Source organism: Somniosus microcephalus, chromosome 29 (assembly GCF_052327205.1).
Source record: "Somniosus microcephalus isolate GS21.2 chromosome 29, FLI_Smic_1.0, whole genome shotgun sequence".
NCBI lineage: Eukaryota > Metazoa > Chordata > Chondrichthyes > Squaliformes > Somniosidae > Somniosus > Somniosus microcephalus.
In genome coordinates this window covers 26,438,439-26,462,255 of record NC_141015.1, presented here as the reverse complement: position 1 = coordinate 26,462,255, position 23,817 = coordinate 26,438,439, and the positions used below count along the sequence as shown (strand labels likewise).

The 23,817-nt window shown below is 44.0% G+C and overlaps 1 protein-coding gene across 1 annotated transcript in view; it reads right to left on the bottom strand.

The window, feature by feature from the left end:
* spef1 (sperm flagellar and cilia associated 1) overlaps window positions 1-23,817 on the bottom strand; it is a 70,056-nt gene that overhangs the window by 4,467 nt on the left and 41,772 nt on the right. Inside the window, exon 6 of the mRNA XM_085970430.1 lies at window positions 9,473-9,569. Coding sequence (XP_085826556.1) covers window positions 9,473-9,569 — 97 coding nt within the window. The remainder of the gene's footprint in view (window positions 1-9,472; window positions 9,570-23,817) is intronic.

Sequence of the window (23,817 nt, the reverse complement as noted above, 5' to 3'; positions counted from 1 at the left end):
AGTGAAAGAGTCAGACTAAGGAATGTAAGTTTTGTGTCGACAAATACCAGAGGACTTCTCTGTTTAAAGCACTGAGAACTAAATGCTTTGCTCTACTGTCCAAGCCACAAACATGATGCCACGAAATATTTGCTTTCTAAAAGGATCATTTGCAGAAAGACAATACTAATATTATAAACTAAAATTAGGATGAATTACGGGAACACCTATAAATCAACTTTATGTTGTGGTATGATATGGGATTACGTTTGTGATTCCCCACATCCCGAGCTACCAATCACAACCAAGCTCTCAGAAGACAGCAACAAGGACAGAGCGGCTCTGAAAGGAGATAAGAGATTGGTGTAATGTGAGGGAGCACTGGAGACAGTCAGGCCAGGATATTCTCAAGTACAGCACTGGAGAGTAGTATGGGAGAATCTGTTTGCTCCCAGAAAGTAAAATAATCAGACAATGAAAATGCAGGAAATAGAAATAAGATTTTAACACAGAAAAGTACAAAGTGGTACATTTTGGTAGGAAGGACGAGGAGAGACAATATAAACTAAAGGATACAATTCTAAAGGGGTGCAGGAACAGAGAGAGCTGGGGGTATGTGTGCACAAATCATTGAAGGTAGCAGGGCAGGTTGAGAAAGCGGTTAAAAAAGCATATAGGATCCTGGGCTTCATAAATAGAGGTATAGAGTACAAAAGCAAGGAAGATACGATGGACCTTTATAAAACACTGGTTTGGCCTCAACTGAAGTATTGTGTCCAATTCTGGGCACCGCACTTTAGGAAGGATGTGAAGGCCTTAGAGAGGGTGCAGAAAAGATTTACGAGAATGATTCCAGGGATGAGGGACTTCAGTTACGTGGATAGACTGGAGAAGCTGGGGTTGTTCTCCTTGGAGCAGAGAAGGTTGAGAGGAGATTTGATAGAGGTGTTCAAAATCATGAGGGGTCACAGAGTAGATAGAGAGAAACCGTTCCCATTGGCAGAAGGGTCGAGAACTAGAGGACACAGATTTAAGGTGATTGGCAGAAGAACAAAGGCAACATGAGGAAAAACATTTTCACGCAGTGAGTGGTTATGATCTGGAATGCACTGCCCGATAGGGTGGTGGAGGCAGACTCAATTGTGGCCTTCAAAAGGGAATTGGATAAGTACCTATAGTAATCTGGGATGTTATGATTAAGGTTATCCACCAGGTGGTGCTGTAGCCAATGCTGCTGCTAAGGTCAGAGGTTTGCTTCCTGTTAAGGTCAGAGGTTTGCTTCCTGTCAAGGTCAGCAAAGGTGCAATGCCTGGAAGCAGGCCTGCCTGGTTGTCTCGCAGTCGTTCAATAAAGTGCTCGTCTTAATCCTCATACCTCGTCTCTTCGAGTTCCTTGTCTCACTACATGGATTTATCACATTTGGCGACGAGGTAAAACAGGACCCTGAATAAGAGAAGTCTGCCAGGACGTTAAAACAACAAAATCATGAGCTGCAGTTAGCTACCAGTTGGAAGAGAGCATGGCTGCCACGGTAGGAACGGTCTCCGCTTTTGATATTCAAGCACAAACTTGGGAGGAATACTGTGAAGTGTTGGGTTATTTTTTCGAAGCAAATGAAATAAATGATGCCGGAAAAAGGAAAGCCATTCTGCTTAGTTCAGTGGGAAGCCAAACCTACAGTTTGATGAAGAACCCGCTCAGTCCTGAAAAGCCTGGAGACAAATCATTTGTTGAATTAGTGGCTGTGCTAAAAGAACATTTCAACCCTAAGCCTAGTGAGATTGTACAGCGGTTCATGTTTAATTCAAGGAACAGGAAAGAGGAAGAGACTATGTAGCGGTGTTGCATAAATTGGCACAAGATTGCAATTATGGGAACAACCTGAAGGAAATACTGCGAGATAGGCTAGTTTGCGGAATTATGGATGACCGAATGCAGCGTAGATTATTATCCGAGACTGGGCTTACTTATGAAAAAGCATTGGAACTTTCTCAAGCCATAGAGACAGCGAACCGAGATGTAAAAGAAATACAGGGTTCAGACAGAGCTAATGCTACGCAAGTTGCAGGTCAGGTTGTTGTGCACAAGTTGAACATGCGTCGAGAAACCACAACATGAGCATGTGAAGGCATGTTATAGATGCAAGGGCGATCACCTGGTGAGTGAATGCCGGTTTCTGGAGGAAAAGTGCTACAAGTGTGGGAAACAAGGACACATAAAACGAGCTTGCAGGGCGAAATCACCTGTGGAGGAAACCAAACCAAAAGAGGTAGGACAGCAAAACCAAGGGAGAGAAGTGAAAAAACATGGAGCACACCACATCAGCGAGGAAGCTGAGGAAGAAGAGGACATGTTCATAATGTATAGCATGTTCGAGAACATTCCAAAAGTGGCTCCTATCACATTGCAACTGACAGTAAATGACTCTAAGGTGAACTTTGAAGTGGATACAGGGTGCGGCATGACCATAATGAACAAGGCAGAGTACTCAAAATTGTGGAACCGTGCAAAAGTTCCAGAGTTAAAGCCTTGCTCCCTGCATCTTAAAACATATACAGGTGAACGAGTAGCGACATTAGATACAGCTAATGTAACTGTGCAACACAGGGACACAGTGGAACAGCTACCTGTAGTTATAGTATCGGGTACCGGACCAAACCTGTTAGGTCGGGGCTGGATAAAAGAACTTAAATTAGACTGGGGAGCAGTACATCAAATAGATGCGGGCAAACAGTTGACTTTGCAAGAAGTGTTGAGTGAACATGAGAATGTGTTCAAGGAGGAACTTGGCACATTTAATGGCCCCCCAGCTAAGATTTATGTAGACAAGGAGGCACCGCCAAGGTTTTTTAAACAACGACCTGTGCCTTATGCCATGAAGCCAAAGGTAGAGGCTGAGCTTGACCGTCTATTGAGAGAGAACATACTGGAGCCAGTGAAATGTTCAGAATGGGCAGCTCCCATAGTACCTGTTTTAAAACTGGACAATTCGGTAAGACTCTGTGGAGACTATAAATTGACAGTCAATCGGGTGTCCAAACTAGAGCAGTATCCGATTCCCAAAACAGAGGATCTCTTTGCAAACCTGGCTGGAGGAAAGAAATTCACAAAGTTGGATATGAGTCATGCCTACTTGCAGATTACACTGGATGACGAATCAAAGAAGTATGTCACCATAAATACACACAAGGGCTTGTTTACATATAACCGCTTACCATTTGGTGTCTCATCTAGTCCAGCTATCTTCCAGAGGACAATCGAAGGTGTACTGCAAGGGATTCCACATGTTTCCATCTATCTGGATGACATTCTGGTGACGGGAAGAACCGACCAGGAGCATCTGAGCACTCTGAGAGAGGTACTACAGAGACTGGAGAGGGCAGGGTTCCGGCTCAAGAGGAGTAAGTGCACTTTCCTGGGGAATGAGGCAGTGTTCCTGGGACACAGAGTGGACGCCACCGGGCTCCATCCACTCAAGGAGAAGGTACAAGCACTGCAGGACGCCCCTGCTCCTACAAATGTGGCTGAGTTAAAAGCTTACCTGGGACTGCTGAACTATTATAACAGGTTTTTACCAAATTAGTCAACTGTGTTAGCACCTCTTCACAAACTACTGCGCAAGGAGACACAGTGGCAGTGGGGAGAGGAGCACGGGGTTTCATTTGAACAGTCCAAGAAACTGATGCTGTCGTCGGATGTGCTGGTTCACTACAATGCAGAGAACAACATCATTCTCTCTTGTGACGCTTCACCTTATGGGGTGGGGGCAGTTCTTTCACACTGCATGGAAGATGGAACAGAAAGACCAATAAGGTTTATGTCCTGAACTCTAACACCAGCGGAAAAAAACTATTCCCAGTTAGACAAAGAGGGGTTAGCAGTAATGTTTGGGTTACAGAGGTTCCACAAGTACATATATGGCAGGAAGTTCACCATATGCACCGATCATAAACCTCTTCTCTCTCTTTTCAATGAAATGAAAGCAGTTCCACAGATGGTGTCACCCCGGATCCAGAGGTGGGCAGTGACGTTGAGGGCATATGAGTATGTCATCGTCTACAAGGCGGGCAAGTACCATGGGAATGCAGATGCCTTGAGCCGCCTTCCACTGCCAGGCACACCTATCCGTGCAGCTCCAGAGGACAGAGTTTTGATGTTGGAGGACACTGACACGGCACTTGTGACTGCAGAGCAAGTAAGAACATGGACAGGTAAAGATCCAGTACTGTCTAGAGTTCGAGAATATGTGGTGAGGGGATGGCCACAGCATCCGGAAGGGGCTGACTTCACACACTACAGTGTCAGGAAAACAGAGCTGAGTGTGCAGGATGGTTGCGTGTTGTGGGGAGCACGAGTGATTATTCCACAGCCAGCACGACAGTCTATCCTACAGCAACTACATCAGTGTCATCCTGGGGTCTCGCGTATGAAAGCCTTGGCTAGCAGTTACTTGTGGTGGCCAAAACTAGATGAGGAGATAGAAAATCTAGTCAAGACATGCAGCACTTCTCAGGAACACCGGAAGGCACCAGCAGCGGCTCCTCTCCACCCCGGGAGTGGCCGGATAAACCATGGAGAAGATTGCACTTAGATTATGCGGGTCCATTCATGGGGAAGATGTTCCTCATAATCATTGATGCACATTCCAAATGGATGGATGTTTATCCTGTAAATTCTGCTTCCTCCACTACTACTAGACTGCCTGCGTCGGAGCTTCAGTAATCAAGGGCTACCGGAGATCGTGGTGAGTGACAATGCCACTTGTTTTGTGAGTACAGAGACAAAAGAGTTCTTGAGAAAAAATGGCATAGTGCAGGTGACCTCGGCTCCATATCATCCGTCCTCGAATGGACTTGCGGAGAGAGCCGTACAAACATTTAAGGAGATGATGAAAAAAAGTGCAGAAGGGAGTTTAGCAGCCAAAGTGTCACGGGTTCTGTTCAGCTACAGAATAACACCTCAATCCACCACAGGACTCTCTCCTGCTGAGATGTTATTAGGTCGTAGACTACGCTCCACTCTTGACCTTGGCCACCCAGACCTAAAAAGGAAAATGGAAAACAGACAAAACAAACAAAAAGAGAACCATGACAAAATAACAAAGAGCCGAAGATTTGGAGAAGGAGATGCGGTCCTTACCAGGAATTTCAGTTATGGACCAAAGTGGATTCCTGGCTTCATAGACTCAATGACAGGTCCCATATCATGCAGGTCATGTTGGGAGATGGTAGGGTAGTACGCAGACATGTAGATCAGATACTTCCCAGACAAGGGGAAATTGAAATGAAGGTTCCAGATGCAATGACTGAAGACAGGGTTGCCCCCAGTTATCCAAGTGCATCTGTGGTGCCACCACCAGGGACAGCGCCAATTCCACAGGAACCTATTCCTCAAGAGGAAACCCTCGTTGCAGAGTCAGATACTCTGAGCACTGCTCAGGAGCAGCTGGTGGCTTCACCACAAGCAAGCAGGGACTTTACTGTTAGATGTTCACAAAGGTCTCGCAAGCCACCAGAGAGATTGATACTGAACTGTTAGATTCGTCAAGTATGGAACATGATGAATGGAGACTCCTTATGTGGCCCTCAGGAATGGTTGTTTGTTAAGAGATTCATACTGAAATCTTAAGGGGGGAGGGATATAGTAATCTGGGATGTTATGATTAAGGTTATCCACCAGGTGATGCTGTAGCCAATGCTGCTGTAAGGTCAGAGGTTTGCTTCCTGTTAAGGTCAGAGGTTTGCTTCCTGTCAAGGTCAGCAAAGGTGCAATGCCTGGAAGCAGGCCTGCCTGGTTGTCACGCAGTCGTTCAATAAAGTGCTCGTCTTAATCCTCATACCTCACCTCTTCGAATTCCTTGTCTCACTACATGGATTTATCACAGTACCTGAAGGAAAAAAATTTGCAGGGCTACGGGGAAAGGGCAGGGGAGTGGGATTAGCTGAAGTGCTCTTGCAGAGAGCCAGCATAGGTTTGACGGGCCGAATGGCCTCCTTCTGTGCTGTAATCATTCTATGATTTCATGATTTTAAAATGGTCTCAATTGTTCTTTTAAGAAAACTCCAGATATAAATTGGACATTAAAACAGGTCTACATCTAAATTATAAAACAAACTACAATTGTGCATATTCTTCAAAGTCTACATTGTAATATACAGCATTATAAATATATAAAGACTTACAAATCTATATGCCTTACCCATTTCTCAGAAATGTCCCAAGTGTCTCACACACAGCGGGTGTATAATCTGGTCCTAACGCAGCACCACTGCTCAGGTACTGCATCCGCCTGTGCCCCTCTGAGCTAACATCGCCCCATAACATGACGACAGCTCCTTTAAATATGTTCGTGGCACTCCCTGCACTAGCGCACGATACGCTGGGAAACCAACGGAAGTTGGGGGCTGCAATATCAGGTGCTGGGAGCAGGGGCAGGGCTGCTGGCTGGTCTTGAAATGCAGTCACTTGTTTTTTTCTTTAAATGCTTTGGGGTACAAACATCCATTAAATAAATAATTATTTGAGTCCAAAGAAAAGCAGGGCCAGTAACCAAGGATGGCCCTATTACAAAAAGAGGGTCACCAAGGAGCATTATTTTTAGTTTTTAACATGGGCCTCCTCTAAAGTGCTTGTTGGAAATGGGCACCCAGGACCTGGAGTGCTTCGGTTGCATTTTAGGGAGGCCCTTTAATTTGCATCGTCACAGGTAGTGTGCAGGCTCCTAGCGTGCTTCTCTTATGTTTCCCTTATGCTCGTAGCACTGGTCACGGAGTAGGCCTCTGACTTCTGTGCCCAACTATACAAGGCTCCGACACCAGAAGTGCTACAGCAATTCGGACACCTATCCTGTTGGATTATGAGCTCCTATGAATTACTTTGAAGTGCACTGATGGTTGTTATGTAGGGAAGCATTGCAGCCATTTTGTACACAGCACGATCTCACAAACAAGTGATACTGGTTGAAGGAGCCGGTTGGACAGGACACCGGGACAGCTCCCTTTTTGACTTTAAATAGTACTATGGGATCTTTACCATCCAACTAAATTACCGGAACATGCAGACTTAGTTTAAAGTTTCATCCATAGGATGCGGATTGTGGGTTCATGTCCCACTGCAAGATTTGAACACGTAATCTGGGCTGACACTCCAGGGTAGTGCCGGAGCGTCTGCCATTAGAAATATACACATGAAGTTTGCAAATGTTCTACAATTAAAAAACAGGTTTTGTCAAGATTGCAAAACAGATTCAATACTTAAATTTAGTCCCAAAAAAAGAATAATATGGCCTTGAAATTATACTATAAGATACTAGCATCTGAATATTTAACCTTAAAGTCCTCCCTCTGCTATTTTGGCGGGTGAATTATCTCTTTTACTTTAAACAGGTGTACACGTACACTAATATTGCAGAGAGAAAATGCAAAAGAATGTGTTAAGCATACGTGTGTTGGTATATCATGGCATAATTTCAGGGCCTATGATCTTGTGCTTGCGTGAAAAATTTTACTGCAATCCTAAGAAAGGTAAAAAAGGCACTGTATTCATGAAAAAGTGTTTGGCAAAGCTTTTTGTGTGTGGGAAAGGCAAATGGCCAGAGGAGCCCTGCATCGATTTGTAATGTGCAGCTGATTCGATGATACATTTCAACATGAGTCACGTCATTGTTTGCAACTGAAAAGTGGTTTGCCAAAAACTTTTTCTGTAAGTTGATGACCGTTGAACAGAGAACAGCTTTATTCCCGGGCAGGAAGAGTTAGCCTCTTTCTTCAGCACTTCACATTTATAATTTACACTCCTGACTCACTGTCACTGTATTGCATACTGGAGACAGAGGCCAAGACGGGTAGAAAGGATATGACTCATTTTCTGAGCCAGGCAGCTTGTCCTGCCCCATGCTTCCTTTACCATTACCACGCAGAACCTCACGACCAACACACTGCTCAATTGGTAGTCCAGCCCTTCCTCTGCAAGGTTTAACATGGGAAATGAATTCTAAAGACTTATCATCATAACAAAAGTAGTCAGGAAGCATCAGTGCTGTGTTTAAACAATGTACCCAATCCAACTAATTCTACGTACAAAAGAGATGGACCATTATTTAGTAGGTCAAAAATCTCAACATATACATTATGAAACAGTATAGTGTAGGAATGGTCAAATTCCTATCTAGAGATTGAGTTCGACGCAGGCAATCAATCAAAAAGGTTTTTAATGTCAAACTAACGAGTTTAAACAGATTGATGCAAGAGAACTATGAATACAGGTCTTAGCAGGTCGGAGGCTCCACGAGGACTGCTTGGGCGGTCCCGTGGATGGCGTCATGACGTCATCACGTTTTTCCCGCGTTTGGGTGATCACGTGATTAGCGGCATGACGTCATCGCGTTTGCTCGCGCTCTTAAAGGGACCACGCACTGTACATGCAAACAGTATATACAATGGTACAGATTTAGTCTGCAGCTAACATATCGTTAAAGGGAATTATGTACAGTTGTTCAGAGTCCCTCAGTGGCTCTGCCACAATAGTAAAAATGTGTTTTAATTTCACTACATTTATTTTACAGGCAATTTTAAATTACTTTTCGTTCCCTCCTTCTGGTCTCTCCCTTGCCAGCTGAGAGGGTGGGTAGGTACACTGTTCCTAGGCCTCCGTTAAGGCGATTCAATTGTCAATTTTAGTTGCGTTTCTGTTCCATACCTCTCCTAACATCATGATCGAGACTTGAATTCACTATATTGGGAAATGTGAACCTGAATCCTACCACTCTGTAGCACTGCACATTGGAATCCAATAATAAATACAGCTTTTCTCTGCCTGCACTCAATTCCTCCACTCCTGAGCATCACCCGTTTGACCTGGCAGTGCACTCTTGATGGCCGTGGATCACATCTAAAATCAGGCATGTGATGTCTGCATGCTCAGTACACAGCAAGCCGCATTTTATGGTGAAGAAACGTGGCTGCTTTTTGAGGCCGTGCTGCCAGACAGTACAAGCCTCACTAGACCTTTGAATAATACGATAATGACTCGGATGCAGGATTTCACTGTGTTTTTGTTAGTTGCTCCCCCACAGTGCAGCTTGCCTTTATAAAACGGGCACAGGAGTGTTTGGCTGGCCTGTAGAAAGAAGTTGGCTTCTTAAAGCCGTGTTACAGCTTTGAATGTTGGTTGTAAACTTTCTTTATTTTTAAATTTACTGGGTCATTTCTTCTGCATTTTCCCTTGTGCATTAATTAACATTGCAGTATACATCTGAATTTATTTTTGCTTTGCAAAACATTTAGTTACTAATTCATTTCCTACTCAGTCTTGCTTACAGCTGCAATGGTGCTTCCAGCAAGCAAAATCCTCAGCATAGGATTTCCTTTGGGGATTCCAACAGCGCTCCACAATTTAGAGGACAGGTTCCATGGTAAACATTAGTAATGATACCAATTGATTATATACTGTAGCAGCATGAAGCAAATTGGGCTATTTTCATTACTCTACCTACCTCCACAGTTTCATGCAGAGCTAACAGAGCTTGTTCTTTTTCCTCTAATAGGAGACGGATTTCAGGGTTCAGATGCGAATACTGCTCATTAAATGACCTAAAACAGATGAAACAGTGAAGGGTCATACAAAAGGAAACATTCTCACTGCCTTCCAGTAACAATGCAGTAACTTTAATGCAGAATTCTGTACTATAACACCATGTTTTACAAACAAAAGATAAACAAGTGTAAAGAGTGCTCACCAGCATGGTGCTAGTACTAAAGGTTGGTGCAAAGTCAAAGCAAAGCTCAGTGAATTTGCACTGGAATACGAAAATGGTATTCTGCTCCCTGCCACTAGGCACCATTTTTAATATATTCAAATCTATCTGCTGTCCAGAAGCAGGGCCTTTTTGATCATATTACAGTCAACATTAATGGAAAATTGGATGTAGATGTTTAGAAACATAGAAACTAGGAGCAGGAGTAGGCCATTCGGCCCTTCGAGCCTGCTCCGCCATTCAACGAGATCATGGCTGATCATCCAAACCCTAGCACCCAGTCCCTACACCGACAGCCATCCCACCCAAGCCCTATCCCCATAACCCCACGTATTTAATCCCCCCCTAACACTAAGGGCCAATTTTTTTATCATGGCCAATCAACCTAACCTGCACATCTTTGGACTGTGGGAGGAAACCGGAGCACCCGGAGGAAACCCACGCAAACACGGGGAGAATGTGCAAACTCCACACAGACAGTCACCCGAGGCCGGATTTGAACCCGGGTCCCTGGCGCTGTGAGGCAACAGTGCTAACCACTATGCCACCGTGACAGGTGAATCTTGGACAACCATGTTTTTGTGTTTCTGTGGTGCAGACAATGTTATGCAGCAATAGGACGATCAGGAATATATTCTTTTCAAATATCTCAAAACCTTCATCATAGCAGCTTAACAACGTATCCATGTATTCATTGTACAACACAAATGCTAATAATATCGATCATCATAATTTGGTGCCTAATGCCATATATTTGACAATTGTACTGATTTATACAGACATTCTTAGACCTTATTGGTAGATACTTAACTTTGAATTGTAACCAAGTTCCCTATTCTTCCCTATCCACAGTTAGCTTTCCAGCTCTCTTGTCTCCTCCCATCAGACTTACATTTTTTAAATACTTCTTAGTATTTTAAATTTTCTAATCTTCCTGGTTACAAAATGTTATTTCAGCTACTTATTCACCTCTTCATCTCTCCCATGTCTGCCTGCTTCTTTTGCCCCTCTGCAAACTGGCTGTGGGCACTGCAGTAACTGTATATTAAATGGGTGACACTTTTGCAATTCTATGAATGCAGAACTCAAACTTGATGAATGCTGGGTTACTAATTAAGACTCCGCCACATCAAATCTTTTACTCTCTGACAGATATGAATCATTTCTTGTTCATCCTGAAGTTTTTAGACTGGGAATAGTGATAAAACTGGCAAAGAAACCCAAGCAAAAGATAACGTGAGCCCGAAACTAAAGCCTTTAAAAAAAGTTTGTGGTTACATATGCTCCATTAAAAAAGCTAAGTATACAGCTATCAGAAGCTCGTAACATAATATTTTTATAGCAGAGATTTCCATTAATCCTGGACTTTCAAATATTTTAAGGTAATGAAATATAAGAGAAGACAGCAGTTTCTGACGTGAATATGGACTTAAACAGTTCATGCCCTTGAAACACTGCTGCTTCCAGATAACATCATGCAGGTTAGGTGAGAGCTGTGACATGTTTGGGATTTCTATGCTATCCTGATGAGAATGGAGAAAGGGGGCATTAGCATCCATTATATGCTTGACTTCCAAATAACTGATTTTTACAAAGTTAGCAACAAACTGAATTATAATTTAAAATGCTAACATTTGTTGATTTCAAATATATCTATGAATGAATATAAAATACGTGAGATCTCAGATCTGGATATACAAATAAGTGAGGAACAGGAGTAGGTCATTCAGCCCCTCGCGCCTGTTCTGAGATCTCAGTCTGGGTATACAAGTTAGTGAAATCTCAGATCTGCTGATGAAAACTCTCCAATTGTTCAGATATGGAATGAGAAAAAAGATGAGAAGAAAGATGTGAAACGTATAATGGATGTTTGTTCCCCTTTCTCCATTCTTATCAGTATAACATGGAAATCCCAAATATGTCACAGGCTCTCACCTAACTTGCAGGACTTTATCTGATACCAGCAGTCTTTCAAGGGCATGAACTGTTTAAATCCAATTCCAGTTCAGAAACTACTAAATGTTCTTACATTTCATTACCTGAACATGGGACCAATTGAAAAACGGCACAGGTATAATGGACCAGACAGCTTCCTTTGTGTGCTGTAATTTCTATGATTCTCTGTATGTTTCTATTTTTCTACAAAAATCCAGCTTGCATCAAAATGGTGTTACTGGATATTTTTAACATTATATATATAGATTTAGATATATATCTGTGATATATATTTCTAAGACAAGTTGCAGCAGTTTGTGATAAATTATATCAAATAACTAGTAATTAATACTTTTAACAAAACATTGTTCAAAATAAATTACACATTGGACCGTTGTGCACAAATCAGTGAGCTGATTGTGCCATTGAATTTTCCTATATCACGGCACTTATGAAGTGCCTGAATGAATGTGTCCTACCACTAACTATTATCAGTTATTTTCTCCTGATTAATTCCCTTTACCCCCTTCTCCCTGTGGTACATTAGCCAAGTGGTTATTCGTCATGTCTTGAGCCTAAACATTGCAGCAACCTGCTCGACCTTAGCATCACAACAGAGCCAATCCTGTCTTAATTTGGCATCCATGCATGTGTCATTTCAGCAGGGCTGTGGACAGGAACCTGGCCAATCTTCCCCTCCTTAGCACAAGGACAATGAGGCCAACTATGGATTATTACTAGCTATCATTTTATGTATATTTTGTAGGACCTGATAACATTCTCATTTTATTTTTTTGTTCTTTTCTCTCTTATCCTTCCCTTACCCTTTTTCTCTTGAAGCCACTGATGCCAGGGCCTGATTCCATGGGACAGGCCACCCACATACCTCACACAGATTGCTATTTTTTACGTCTGATGGCGATGAAATTGCAGATCAGATAACAACATGTCATAAGAAAGTTAATCAATCACAATGGGGAGGACTGCAAATATACTGTTGTATTACTGAATGAGAATCATGTAGCAGAAATAATGTAATCATTGCAAAATTGCTGCACTATCACAACACTTGCAGTTTGCCACGGCCATGTAATATTATTGCTTACTTGATTTCTGCTTAATTTATAATACTGTAGGTCTTAGACCCGTCCAATACAAATTAAATTGTGTCCGCACATTCAGAACAGCAACCTTAAACTGACTAAGTTAATGTACAGCTTTTGTGCTATGAGACTCTTACTGGACTCTTGAGATCTTTCAGTATAAACCACACAGCTTTTTGGGACTATTGTGCAAAAAACAAGAAAAGTACAGTGTAATCACAAGCTCCATCAGGGTGTCTCGGGAACGACAACAAGAGCCACAAAAGCATAAAAGGAGGAAGCTGCAGGGCACACATAAAATGTGTGCCAAGTGTTTCTCTAGCTCTTTCCATCAATGAGTTATATTTTCCTCATGTTCTTATTCCTGTGCAGAATGTGATAGTCTGTGATTCATATAGTCTAATAATGATAAGAATGACAGGGTAAGAATTTCTGATCACATGTAATTGGGTGGAATGGCACAATGCCAATGTTACTGCTGACTGTACTTCAGATGAGTTGAACAAAATATGTATGTGAGAAGAACAATGGCTGATCAAATTTAATGATAAGTATAAATTGTAAATATAAGTGTAAAGCACTGCACATAAGAAGAAAAAAAGGGGTGACACACGTGGTCCATGGATGATGCTAAAATAGCTAAAGGAGAAGCTGAAAGGAATTTAGGAGACTTAATAGACTTGACACCCAACACGTCCAACCAATGTAGCAGAAGAATCAACAAAGCCATTAGAATTTCAACTAAATAGCCAAAACAGTAGAATATAAGTCAGAAGAAGTTGCGGTCAACTGTGTAGTGCTCTGGTCAGTTCACATCTTGAGTAGTGTTCATTTTAGTTTGACAAGAAACAAGTGCAGGAGGCAGTGCAGAAAAGAACCTCCAGTCTGATCCCTATTGTCAGAGGACTGAGTTATGAAGAAAGCCTGGAGAAATTTGGGCTTTTCGGTCTACAAAGAAGGCATGGGAGAGGCACTCTTGTAGAGATATTTAAATAGTTAAAGGAATGGAAAAAGCAAATTAAATATATTATTTTAATTTGAATTTCAAGTGTAGGACAAGGGGCCACAGGTTCAAACTAGTAAAAGGTGAATTTAAGACTGACATACACACAAAGAGTGATCAATACAAGGAATGGAGTTTCATATAGACTAGTGGAGGCAGAAATTCTGGAACCAGTTAAGAAACAGTTAGATACTGGAATGCGGGTATTATGGGGTCTTTCTGGATGGATTTATTCAAATGGATCAAATGGCCTTCCTCATCTGTAATTATCTTGTGACTCAAGATACATGATGCTAGGGAGCAGTAGCGTAGTGGTAATGTCACTGGGCTAGTAATCCAGAGAACTGGACTAATGATCCAGAGACGTGAGTCAAAGCAGCTGGGGAATTTAAATTCAGTTAATTAAATAAATCTGGAATAAAAAAGCTAGTATCAGTAATGGTGACCATGAAACTACCGGATTGTCGTAAAAACTCATCCGGTTCACTAATGTCCTTTACGGAAGGAAATCTGCCGTCCTTACCCGGTCTGGCCCTATATGTGACTCCAGCCCCACAGCAATGTGGTTGACTCCTAACTGCCCTCTGAAATGGCCCAGCAAGCCACTCAGTTGTAACAAACCGCTACGAAACACAATAATAAGAATGAAACTGGACAGACCACCCGGCATTGACCTCGGAACCGGCTACGGACACGGCAACAGCACACCCAGCCCAGTCAACCAAAGTCCTCCTCACCACACCTGGAATACTGCGTACAGTTTTGGTTTCCATATTTAAGAAAAGCTATACAGGAAACTTTGTGCTATCCGGAGGTTGAATGTCCGGCAGCTTCGATCTAACGGCAGAAATCAGCAGCCGTTTTGGTTAGGTTTTTTTTCTTCTCCTAGCATTCTTTTCACAGGCAGGCTCTGGAAAGAGTCTTTGTAGCTTAGCAACAGCTTCAGAGACGCTTCCAAGCTACGGGCCGAGTGTTGACAAGCTGTTGCTGAGCAACAGTGTTTGTGGTCAGATACGGCAGGCTCTGGAAGGTGTCTCTGTATCTTAGCAACAGCTTCAGAGACGCTTCCAAGCCACGGGCTGAGTGTTGACAAGCTGTTGCTAAGCAACAGTCTTTGTTGTCAGATACGGAGATGAAAAGCTCCTATCTGATAACATTGACGCTGGTCTATCCGGAAGTTTTGAGGCAACGGCAGCAGCTCGGTCCCATGGGTGCCGGATAGCACAAAGTTTCCTGTACTTGCTCTCGAGGCGGTTCAGAGAAGGTTCACTCGGTTGATTCCGGAGATGAGGGGGTTGACGTATGAGGAAAGGTTGAGTAGGTTGGGCCTCTACTCATTGGAATTCAGAAGAATGAGAGGCGATCTTATCGAAACATATAAGATTGTGAGGGGGCTTGATCGGGTGGATGCGGGGAGGATGTTTCCATTGATGGGTGAGACTAGAACTAGGGGGCATAATCTTAGAATAAGGGGCTGCCCTTTCAAAACTGAGATGAGGAGAAACTTCTTCACTCAGAGGGTAGTAAATCTATGGAATTTGCTACCTCAGAGAGCTGTGGAAGCTGCGACATTAAGTAAATTTAAAACGGAGATAGACAGTTTCCTAGCTGATAAGGGAATTAGGGGTTACGGGGAGCGGGCAGGGAAGTGGACGTGAGTCTAGGTTCGGATCAGCCATGATCCTATTGAATGGCGGAGCAGGCCCGAGGGGCCGTATGGCCTACTCCTGCTCCTACTTCTTATGTTCTTATGTTATGTCTTGGCTCTGTCTTGCCACCAGTTCTAGATGAAGGAAGCCGATAGATTGAGGCAGAGTGCGTAAATCTTCCTCACTACAATCCAGTTGACGCAAATGTGCCAGTTTCATCTTCACAACACCACACCACTTCCCAAAGTCCTATGACGATGAGACAGCAGCGAAACAGCAGTTGCGGATTCACTGGAATCTGTAGTTGCAAAACTTGCACACAGGTGGCTTGACATTGGTTCACTCTCCACTGGACTGAAGCAGCAGTGGAGATCGGCAGCCTGAGTGATTGAGCAGTCCTATTTAGTATCGCACTGCTCACCTCCGTAGCACGAAGAAGGGGTTTGAAAAGGTGTCCTAAACAATGCCTGCTTCATGAACTCCTGGTCAGTTTGCGACAGCTGAGGGGAAACCCACAGAAGCGGTCGAAACAATAAGAGAACCAAACACCTAAATATAGCAGCTTGGAATGTGAGAACACTCCAGGACACTGAGTCAACAAGCAGACCTGAAAGGAGAAGTGCGCTGATCGGTGGGGAATTAAGATAGTGTAATATCGACATTGCTGTTCTGTGCAAAATCCGCTACCTGAAAGGGGTTACTGAAGATTACCTCTTCTTCTGCATAGGGGGCTCCAAAGAGGAACATGGAGAAGCTGGGGTTGGCTTTGCTGTGAAATCCAACATGATATCTATGCTTGAAAGTCTTCCTGGAAAATTCTGACAGGACTGGACAGACTAGATACAGGAAGGAGGTTCCCGATGGCGGGGAGTCCAGAACCAGGGGTCACAGTCTAAGGATAAGGGGTAAGCCATTTAGGACAGAGATGAGGAGGAATTTCTTCACCCAGAGAGTGGTGAACCTGTGGAATTCTCTACCACAGAAGGCAGTTGAGGCCAACTTATTAAATATATTCAACAAGGAGTTAGATATATTTCTTAAGGCTAAAGGGATCAAGGGATATGGGGAGAAAGCAGGGACAGGGTACTGAATTTGGATGATCAGCCATGATCTCATTAAATGGCGGAACAGGCTCGAGGGGCCGAATGGCCTACTCCTGCTCCTAAATTCTATGTTTCTATGTTAACATCTGGGGACTTGTGTGTACCATCTACAAGATGCACTGCAGCAACTCGTCAAGACTTCTTCGGCAACACCTCCCAAACCCGCGACCTCTACCACCTAGAAGGACAAGGGCAGCAGGCACATGGGAACACCACCACCTCCAAGTTCCCCTCCAAGTCACGCACCATCCTGACTTAGAAGTATATCGTCGCTGGGTCAAAATGCTGGAACTCCCTCCCTAACAGCACTGTGGGAGTACCTTCACCACACAGATTGCAGCGGTTCAAGAAGGCGGCTCACCACCACCTTCTCAAGGGCAATTAGGGATGGGCAATAAATGCTGGCCCTGCCAGTGATGCCCACATCCCATAAACAATTTTTTTTTTAAGCCTATACATTCATTATTACACACAGTGAACGGCATTATGGGCACTTCTGTGTCCCGCATGATCTCTTGAAACTTACAACATCCCACTTCTCTGCTTGAAGGACAAGATGGCACATACCAGTACAAATATGAAAGAAGGCTCTGAAATTTCATTGACTCCCTTTGAAGAGGCTACATTGGACATTATAGGCTATAAGAGCATAAAGGTAATAGGGGAGGGTGAAGTTTCCAACATCAAGGTGTTACGTCCGTGTGTAATTGAGACACGGACTGCAGGAGTTGGTTATAACAGGTGTTTACTGAGTGGAGACAAAACTGGAACTACTATACAAAGTTACTACACAGGCTTATATACAGGGGTGGTCACTACTGGTACTGCAGTATACAGGGGCTGCAGGATATAGTTCCTTCTTCAAAGTACATACACTACAATTCCTCCCCTTTTAGCTAAACAGTACATAACATTCGATTAATAATTAAATAACATATTTACAATTACAGTTGCTATACACATTAGCTGAAGTTAAGCAATTATAAATTCAGTCTTTGAGGAGGCTTCCTGATTGTGTCTGGATAACGCCTCTTTGGGGTATCAGGTTCTTCTGGCAAAGTTGATTCGGGATCAACGTCGTTGTTTGGTTTCTCTGCTTCCAATATCACCGATTCTGAGGTAGATGCAATTGGTACTTCGGTTTCATCACCAGGTGTATCGGATCGTGGTGTGGATTTGACGTTTTCCAGTGACTCTAGAATCTGGTCAGCATGGCGTCTTACAATGCTCTCTCCAACATCCACGGTATACATTAGAGGTCCTTGTCGTGTGCAGGTCGTTCCTGGCTGCCATTTCTCTGTGCGGTAGTCCCGGGCCAAAACTGGTTGACCTATCTTAAAACTCCTGGTCGGCCTTTCATTCATATTCTGAAACTGCCTGTTCTCCACATCTCTTCTGATGTTTGGCTTAACCAAATCCAAGCGGCATCGTAGTCTTCGATAGAAGAACATCATGGCTGGAGTTTGGTTGGTAACCGCATGTGTCGCATTCCGGTAGGCAAACAAGAAGTTATCCACCTTGTGTTGTAGGGGTATGTCTTCATTACCCATTGCCTTGATAGCCTTCTTGAATGTTTGAACGAACCTCTCAGCCAATCCATTGGTGGCTGGATGATATGGGGCGGATGTGTAATGCTTAACACCATTGTTCTTTAAGAACCTCCGGAACTCTTCAGACACAAACTGTGGTCCATTGTCGGAGCAAATCTGTTCAGGCAGCCCATTTCTGGCGAATATGGTTCATAAGACTGTGATAGTTTTTTCTGTGGTGGTTGAGGACATTTTTATTACCTCTGGCCACTTTGAATGTGCATCCACCGCAATTAAAAACATCGAGTCCATAAATGGACCAGCAAAATCAATGTGCACCCTTTGCCATGGAGATGAGGGCCACTCCCATGGATGTAGAGGGGCTTGTGGTGGGGCGTTGTGGACCTCTGGCATCCTGTACAGCTCTTGGTCATCTCTTCGATTTCTCTATCGATTCCCGGCCACCACACAAACGCTCTGGCTAAGTTCTTCATTTTTACCCCTCCCAGATGACCCTCATGAAGCTCATTGAGCACTCTATCCTTCAATTTGGGTGGAATTACTACTCTGGATCCACACATCAAGGTTCCTCGGCACACTGACAGCTGTTCTCTTCTCGGCGAGAATGCTGGCAACAGTGGTTCGCCATGTGCTGGCCATCCCTTCACCGTTAAATCATAGACCCTGGAGAGTGTCGGGTCATTTCGTGTTCCCTTTTCTATGTTTGCATTCGTCTCAGGTAGACATTCGACTATGGTCAAGTGGAATATCTCCACAGGATCCACTGCAGGTGCTTCTTCCACCGTCAGCAACGGTAGGCGCGACAATCCATCAGCATTCCCATGCTGTTTAGTTCCTTTGTACTCGATGTCATATTGGTGTGCCCCTAGGAAAAGGGACCACCTCTGTAGCAGTTGTGCCGTCATTATCGGGACGCCCTTCTGAGGGTTGAAAATGGAGACAAGAGGTTGATGATCAGTTAGTAGAGTAAATTTCTGACCGTGCAGGTAGTGATTGAACTTCTTCACCCCCCACACCAGGCTGAGGGCCTCTCTGTCAATCTGGGCGTAGTTACGCTCGGCTGAAGTTAACGAGCGTGACGCAAAAGCTATCGGCCTCTCTGAACCATCAAGGAATTTATGTGACAGTACCGCTCCAATGCCGTAGGGAGACGCATCACACGCCAGTCTTATCGGTAGTGATGGGTTGTAGTGAGCCAATACTTCTGGTGAAGTGATTAGGTCTTTACTCTTCTGAAAGGCCCGCTTACATTCATCGCTCCATTTCCATGCTACTCCAGTTTGTAGTAGGGCATTCAGTGGGTGCAGAATTGTGGACAAATTCGGCAAAAACTTATGGTAGTAATTCACCAATCCGAGGAATGACCTCAGTTGCGACACATTTTCAGGCGCTGGAGCCTTAACTACCGCTTCAATTTTGTCAGGGGACTTATGTAACCCCTCTTCATCAATCATGTGGCCACAATACGATATCTGTTTCTTAAAAAACTCGCACTTGGGGCGATTGGCTCGTAACCCATGTTCTCTTAGTCTAGTGAGCACCTGCTCTAGGTTGGCAAGGTGTTCACTGTTATTTTCACCTGTCACTAGGATGTCGTCCAAGTAACACTGAGTCCCCGGAATCCCTTGCAGGACTTGATCCATTGCTCTTTGCCATATCGCCGGAGCTGATGCTACTCCGAATACCAGTCGACTATACTGGTAAAGACCTTTGTGAGTGTTTATCGTGAGATACTTCCTAGAGGATTCTTCAACCTCCATCTGCAAATATGCTTGTGCTAGGTCAATTTTTGTAAAACGCTTCCCTCCAGATAGTGAGGCGAAAATATCTTCTATCCTCGGGAGAGGATACTGTACTGTGTGAAGGACTGGGTTCACCGTCACCTTGAAGTCCCCACAGATGCGAACCTTCCTTGGCTCCTCAGACTTATTGTTTAACGTTTTCTTCATGACAGGAACGATGGGTGTCGCCCACTCGCTCCAGTCTACCTTAGATAACACGCCTGCATTCTCCAGATTCTCCAGCTCTGCCTCGACAGCTGGGCGAATTGCATACGGTACCGGTCTTGCTTTGAAAAACTTGGGAATTGCATTCTCTTCTATTTTTATCGAGGCGGTTACGCCTTTAAGAGTTCCCAGTTCTTGTTGAAATACCTCTTTAGCGTTAGCTAAGATTTTTGACAATCGTCCAGGTGTGACGTCGTCATCCTTTTTACCAGCCATCGTCAGTGCCTGAATGGAGTGCCAGTCTAAACTTATCTTTCTGATACCATCTTGCAGTATGTAAAGATACAATTTCTGTATATCCTTGCCGTTGTATTCGACAGGCACCCTTATTTTCCCTCTGGGGTATACTTTCTGCCCCGTATACGTCTTCAAGACAATGGATGTGTCTTTCAAGGGTATGTGTGAGAATAGGCGCTTGTAGTCTCGTCGATTCATGACGGTCAGGGCTGATCCTGTATCCAATTCCATTTTGACTTGGGACCCTGCTATCGTGAGGGTGACCCAAATGGTTTGGTGATCCTCTTTTGCGATTACGTTGTGAAGTTTGAGACAGCTTAGTCTCTTGTTCCCGGATTCACTATCGCTCTTCTGGTCTTCGGAACTACTGTCCGTCATCTTTTGTACTTTCCTGTACTGTTCCTTAGTAGCCTTTTTGTTGTCGTTAGTCTTCTTCCCTGACCTGCAAACTCGTGCAATGTGTCCCATCTTTCCGCATTGCCTGCATATTTTGTCCTTGGACCAGCAGTCCTTCTGGTCATGGGTTGTTCTGCCGCAGCGATAACATTTTTCAAATCCCCGTGTCATTTCATGGGTGCCGTATTCCTGTGGCTTTTGCTGTATTTCCGCAGCTCCCCTTGTTGCTGCTTCGTACGATACTGCCATGCTGAAAGCCTTATCTAGCGTCAGCTCTTTCTCTGAGAGTAACCTCTTCTGGGTTCCTTCACTCAGGAGTCCACAGACAAATTTGTCCCGTAGGGTATCTGCCAGTCCTGCTCCGAACTGGCAGTGCTTTGATAGCTTGCGTAGTTCCGTAAGGTAATCAGCATTGCTCTCATCTTTATGCTGATTTCTCTTGTGGAATTTAAATCGTTCTGCTATCAGCAGCGGTGTAGGATTTAGGTGTTCCTGTAGGATATCAACAATTTCGTTAAAATTCTTCGCCATCGGTTTGGCTGGAGCGATCAGGTTCCGCAATAGGCCGTACGTTCTTGCGCCCATTAAGTTTAGTAGTACCAATGCCTTTTTCTCATCGGCTACTTCATTTGCCTTTCAATATACTTCGACTCTTTCCACATACGTGGTCCAGTCTTCTATTGCATTATCGAAGGCAGTGATATTGCCAGTCTTCGGCATCTTGGAGATCTAAGATGGCGCCTCCCGCGCTTTGCCTTCTTCCCCGATTGAACAAAATGGCGCTTCCCGCGCTTTCTGTCTTCTCCACTGCTGCTAGCGCTGTTGCTGGCGTTTTTATGCCTTGATGGCGATGCCCTATGGTCTTCGCGCACTTCCCCCCCGCACTGCTGCTAATGCCGCTCTCCACGGTCCCCGTGGCAAACTGCAGCTCCTCGCGGCTTTCTGCGCTTCTAATTTCTTTTATTTCAATTACTGTTCCTGTCGTCAGAGCAAACCCTGCGGGACACTTTCCTCCCTCTTCTCGGGTCTGTACGCTGCCCGGCTTCGTAGCATCGGCCGCACCCTGTGTGCTCCACCCTCTCTCTCCTCTTCCTGACAACGCTGCCCGACCCCGTTGAAATGCCACCCGATCGAGCTCTAGCCCGCCGCAGCCCAGGAAGGATCAGTGTACTACCTGCCACCAGCCCGATTAGCTGGAACACCATAGACAGGATAACCAAGCCCCGCTCTCGACAGCCTCTCCTGCAAATCTTCGAATTCGATGAATCAGAGGCGGTTGCCCACGGTCGACGCCCGTTTCTTCTGTTTGTTTTTTCTTTTTTTTTTCTTTTCTTCCTTCTGGCCTCGACCTCTAACAACTTCGCTTCAGGGATGGATCCCCATGAGGTGGCGCAGAACTGTAGGTAAGTTCGGATCTGTTCGTCGCCAGTGTTACGTCCGTGTGTAATTGAGACACGGACTGCAGAAGTTGGTTATAACAGGTGTTTACTGAGTGGAGACAAAACTGGAACTACTATACAAAGTTACTACACAGGGTTATATACAGGGGTGGTCACTACTGGTACTGCAGTATACAGGGGCTGCAGAATATAGTTCCTTCTTCAAAGTACATACACTACACAAGGCTATTACCATCCTGTTCTTATTATGTCTTCTCTTCCAATCAGTCATTCAGAGGCAAACATGCACAAGCACAAAACCATCACGTGCAATGCAATCACTCTTTGAATGAGTCTCTTGGAGCTAGCATTATAACATTGTCTGTTTTTGTAGGCCTGGAATAACAGATTACCAGTGCCGCAAGTGGGCCTGAGCGAACAAGCACTTTGCAGTACACTGCATCATTGATACTATCTATTGCAAATACTAGCACAGCTATACCCACGCCAGAGGAGAACAGTGAGTTCCACAGTGAAGAGAGAGGTACAAATATGAAAGAAGGCTGTGGCATTTCATTGACTCCCTTTGAAGAGGCTACATTGGACATTATAGGCTATAAGAGCATAAAGGTAATAGGGGAGGGTGAAGTTTTTAACATCAAGGCTATTACCATCCAAGTGTTGGTGGCAGCAATAGTATAGGAACCAGCTGGCCAGAAGGCCAGCTCATCTCCTTCCTCAGCTGCAGTGACTAAGAATTAACACCTCACAGGGTCTTATTATAAAAGCATAAAAGGTATCTGCTGTCTGAGCAGGATTGCTTCTGGGAGTCACTTGAGTATATCCAAAATAGGAAGAAAAAACTTGCCTTTATATATTGCCTTTTATCTCTTTGGGACATCGGAAAGTGCTTTTACAGTCAATGAATTACATTTGAAGTGTAGTCACTGTTGTAATGTAGACAATGCAACAGTCAATCTGCACACAGCAAGCTCCCCAAAACAATGAGAAAAATGACCAATTAATCTGTTTTCATGATGTTGGCTGAGGGATGAATATTGGCCGGGACACCGGGAGTACTCCCTGCTCTTCTTCAAAGTGGGGCCAGAAAAACAGCCATTCCTCTGAAGATCTATAGGTTCAGCATAACAAAGAATACTGAATAGTTTTAGCATAGCCTGCAAAAATTATACAATGTACCATAACTTGTAGAAAGCACTTATTTTGAAATTAGATTAAATAGGTTTATTCGGAAACTCGCAGTCCTTACAGAACTTTGACAACCTAGAAACCCTGTTATTTTGTTTTTACTGAGTGTTTGTACTGATCACAGTGAAAGACGCAAACACTTGGAAATGGATCATTTTCTCACATTTTCAACATTAAGTACTCCCAGGTCAGGTCCAGCATAAGTTAAATGCAGGGTAAAACTCTGCATATTTCCCCAACAATGTTGCCTCACCAGAGAACCCTAATGAACCATTATGACATTTCTATATCCCATGCTAATTATTCTTAGACTGACAATTTAGTAATGATAAATTGCAAATCAGACCAATTCATTCTGTGAAGTCTCCTTTAATTGGAACTGGGCTGAAACTGCCAAAACATATTTAATTTAAGACCCTTACTATCACCACACATAGCTGGTCTGGGCTAGAATCAAACATAAAATGCAGAGGTGAAAAGACAATTGTTCTAACTTCCTACCCAATTATGCTGA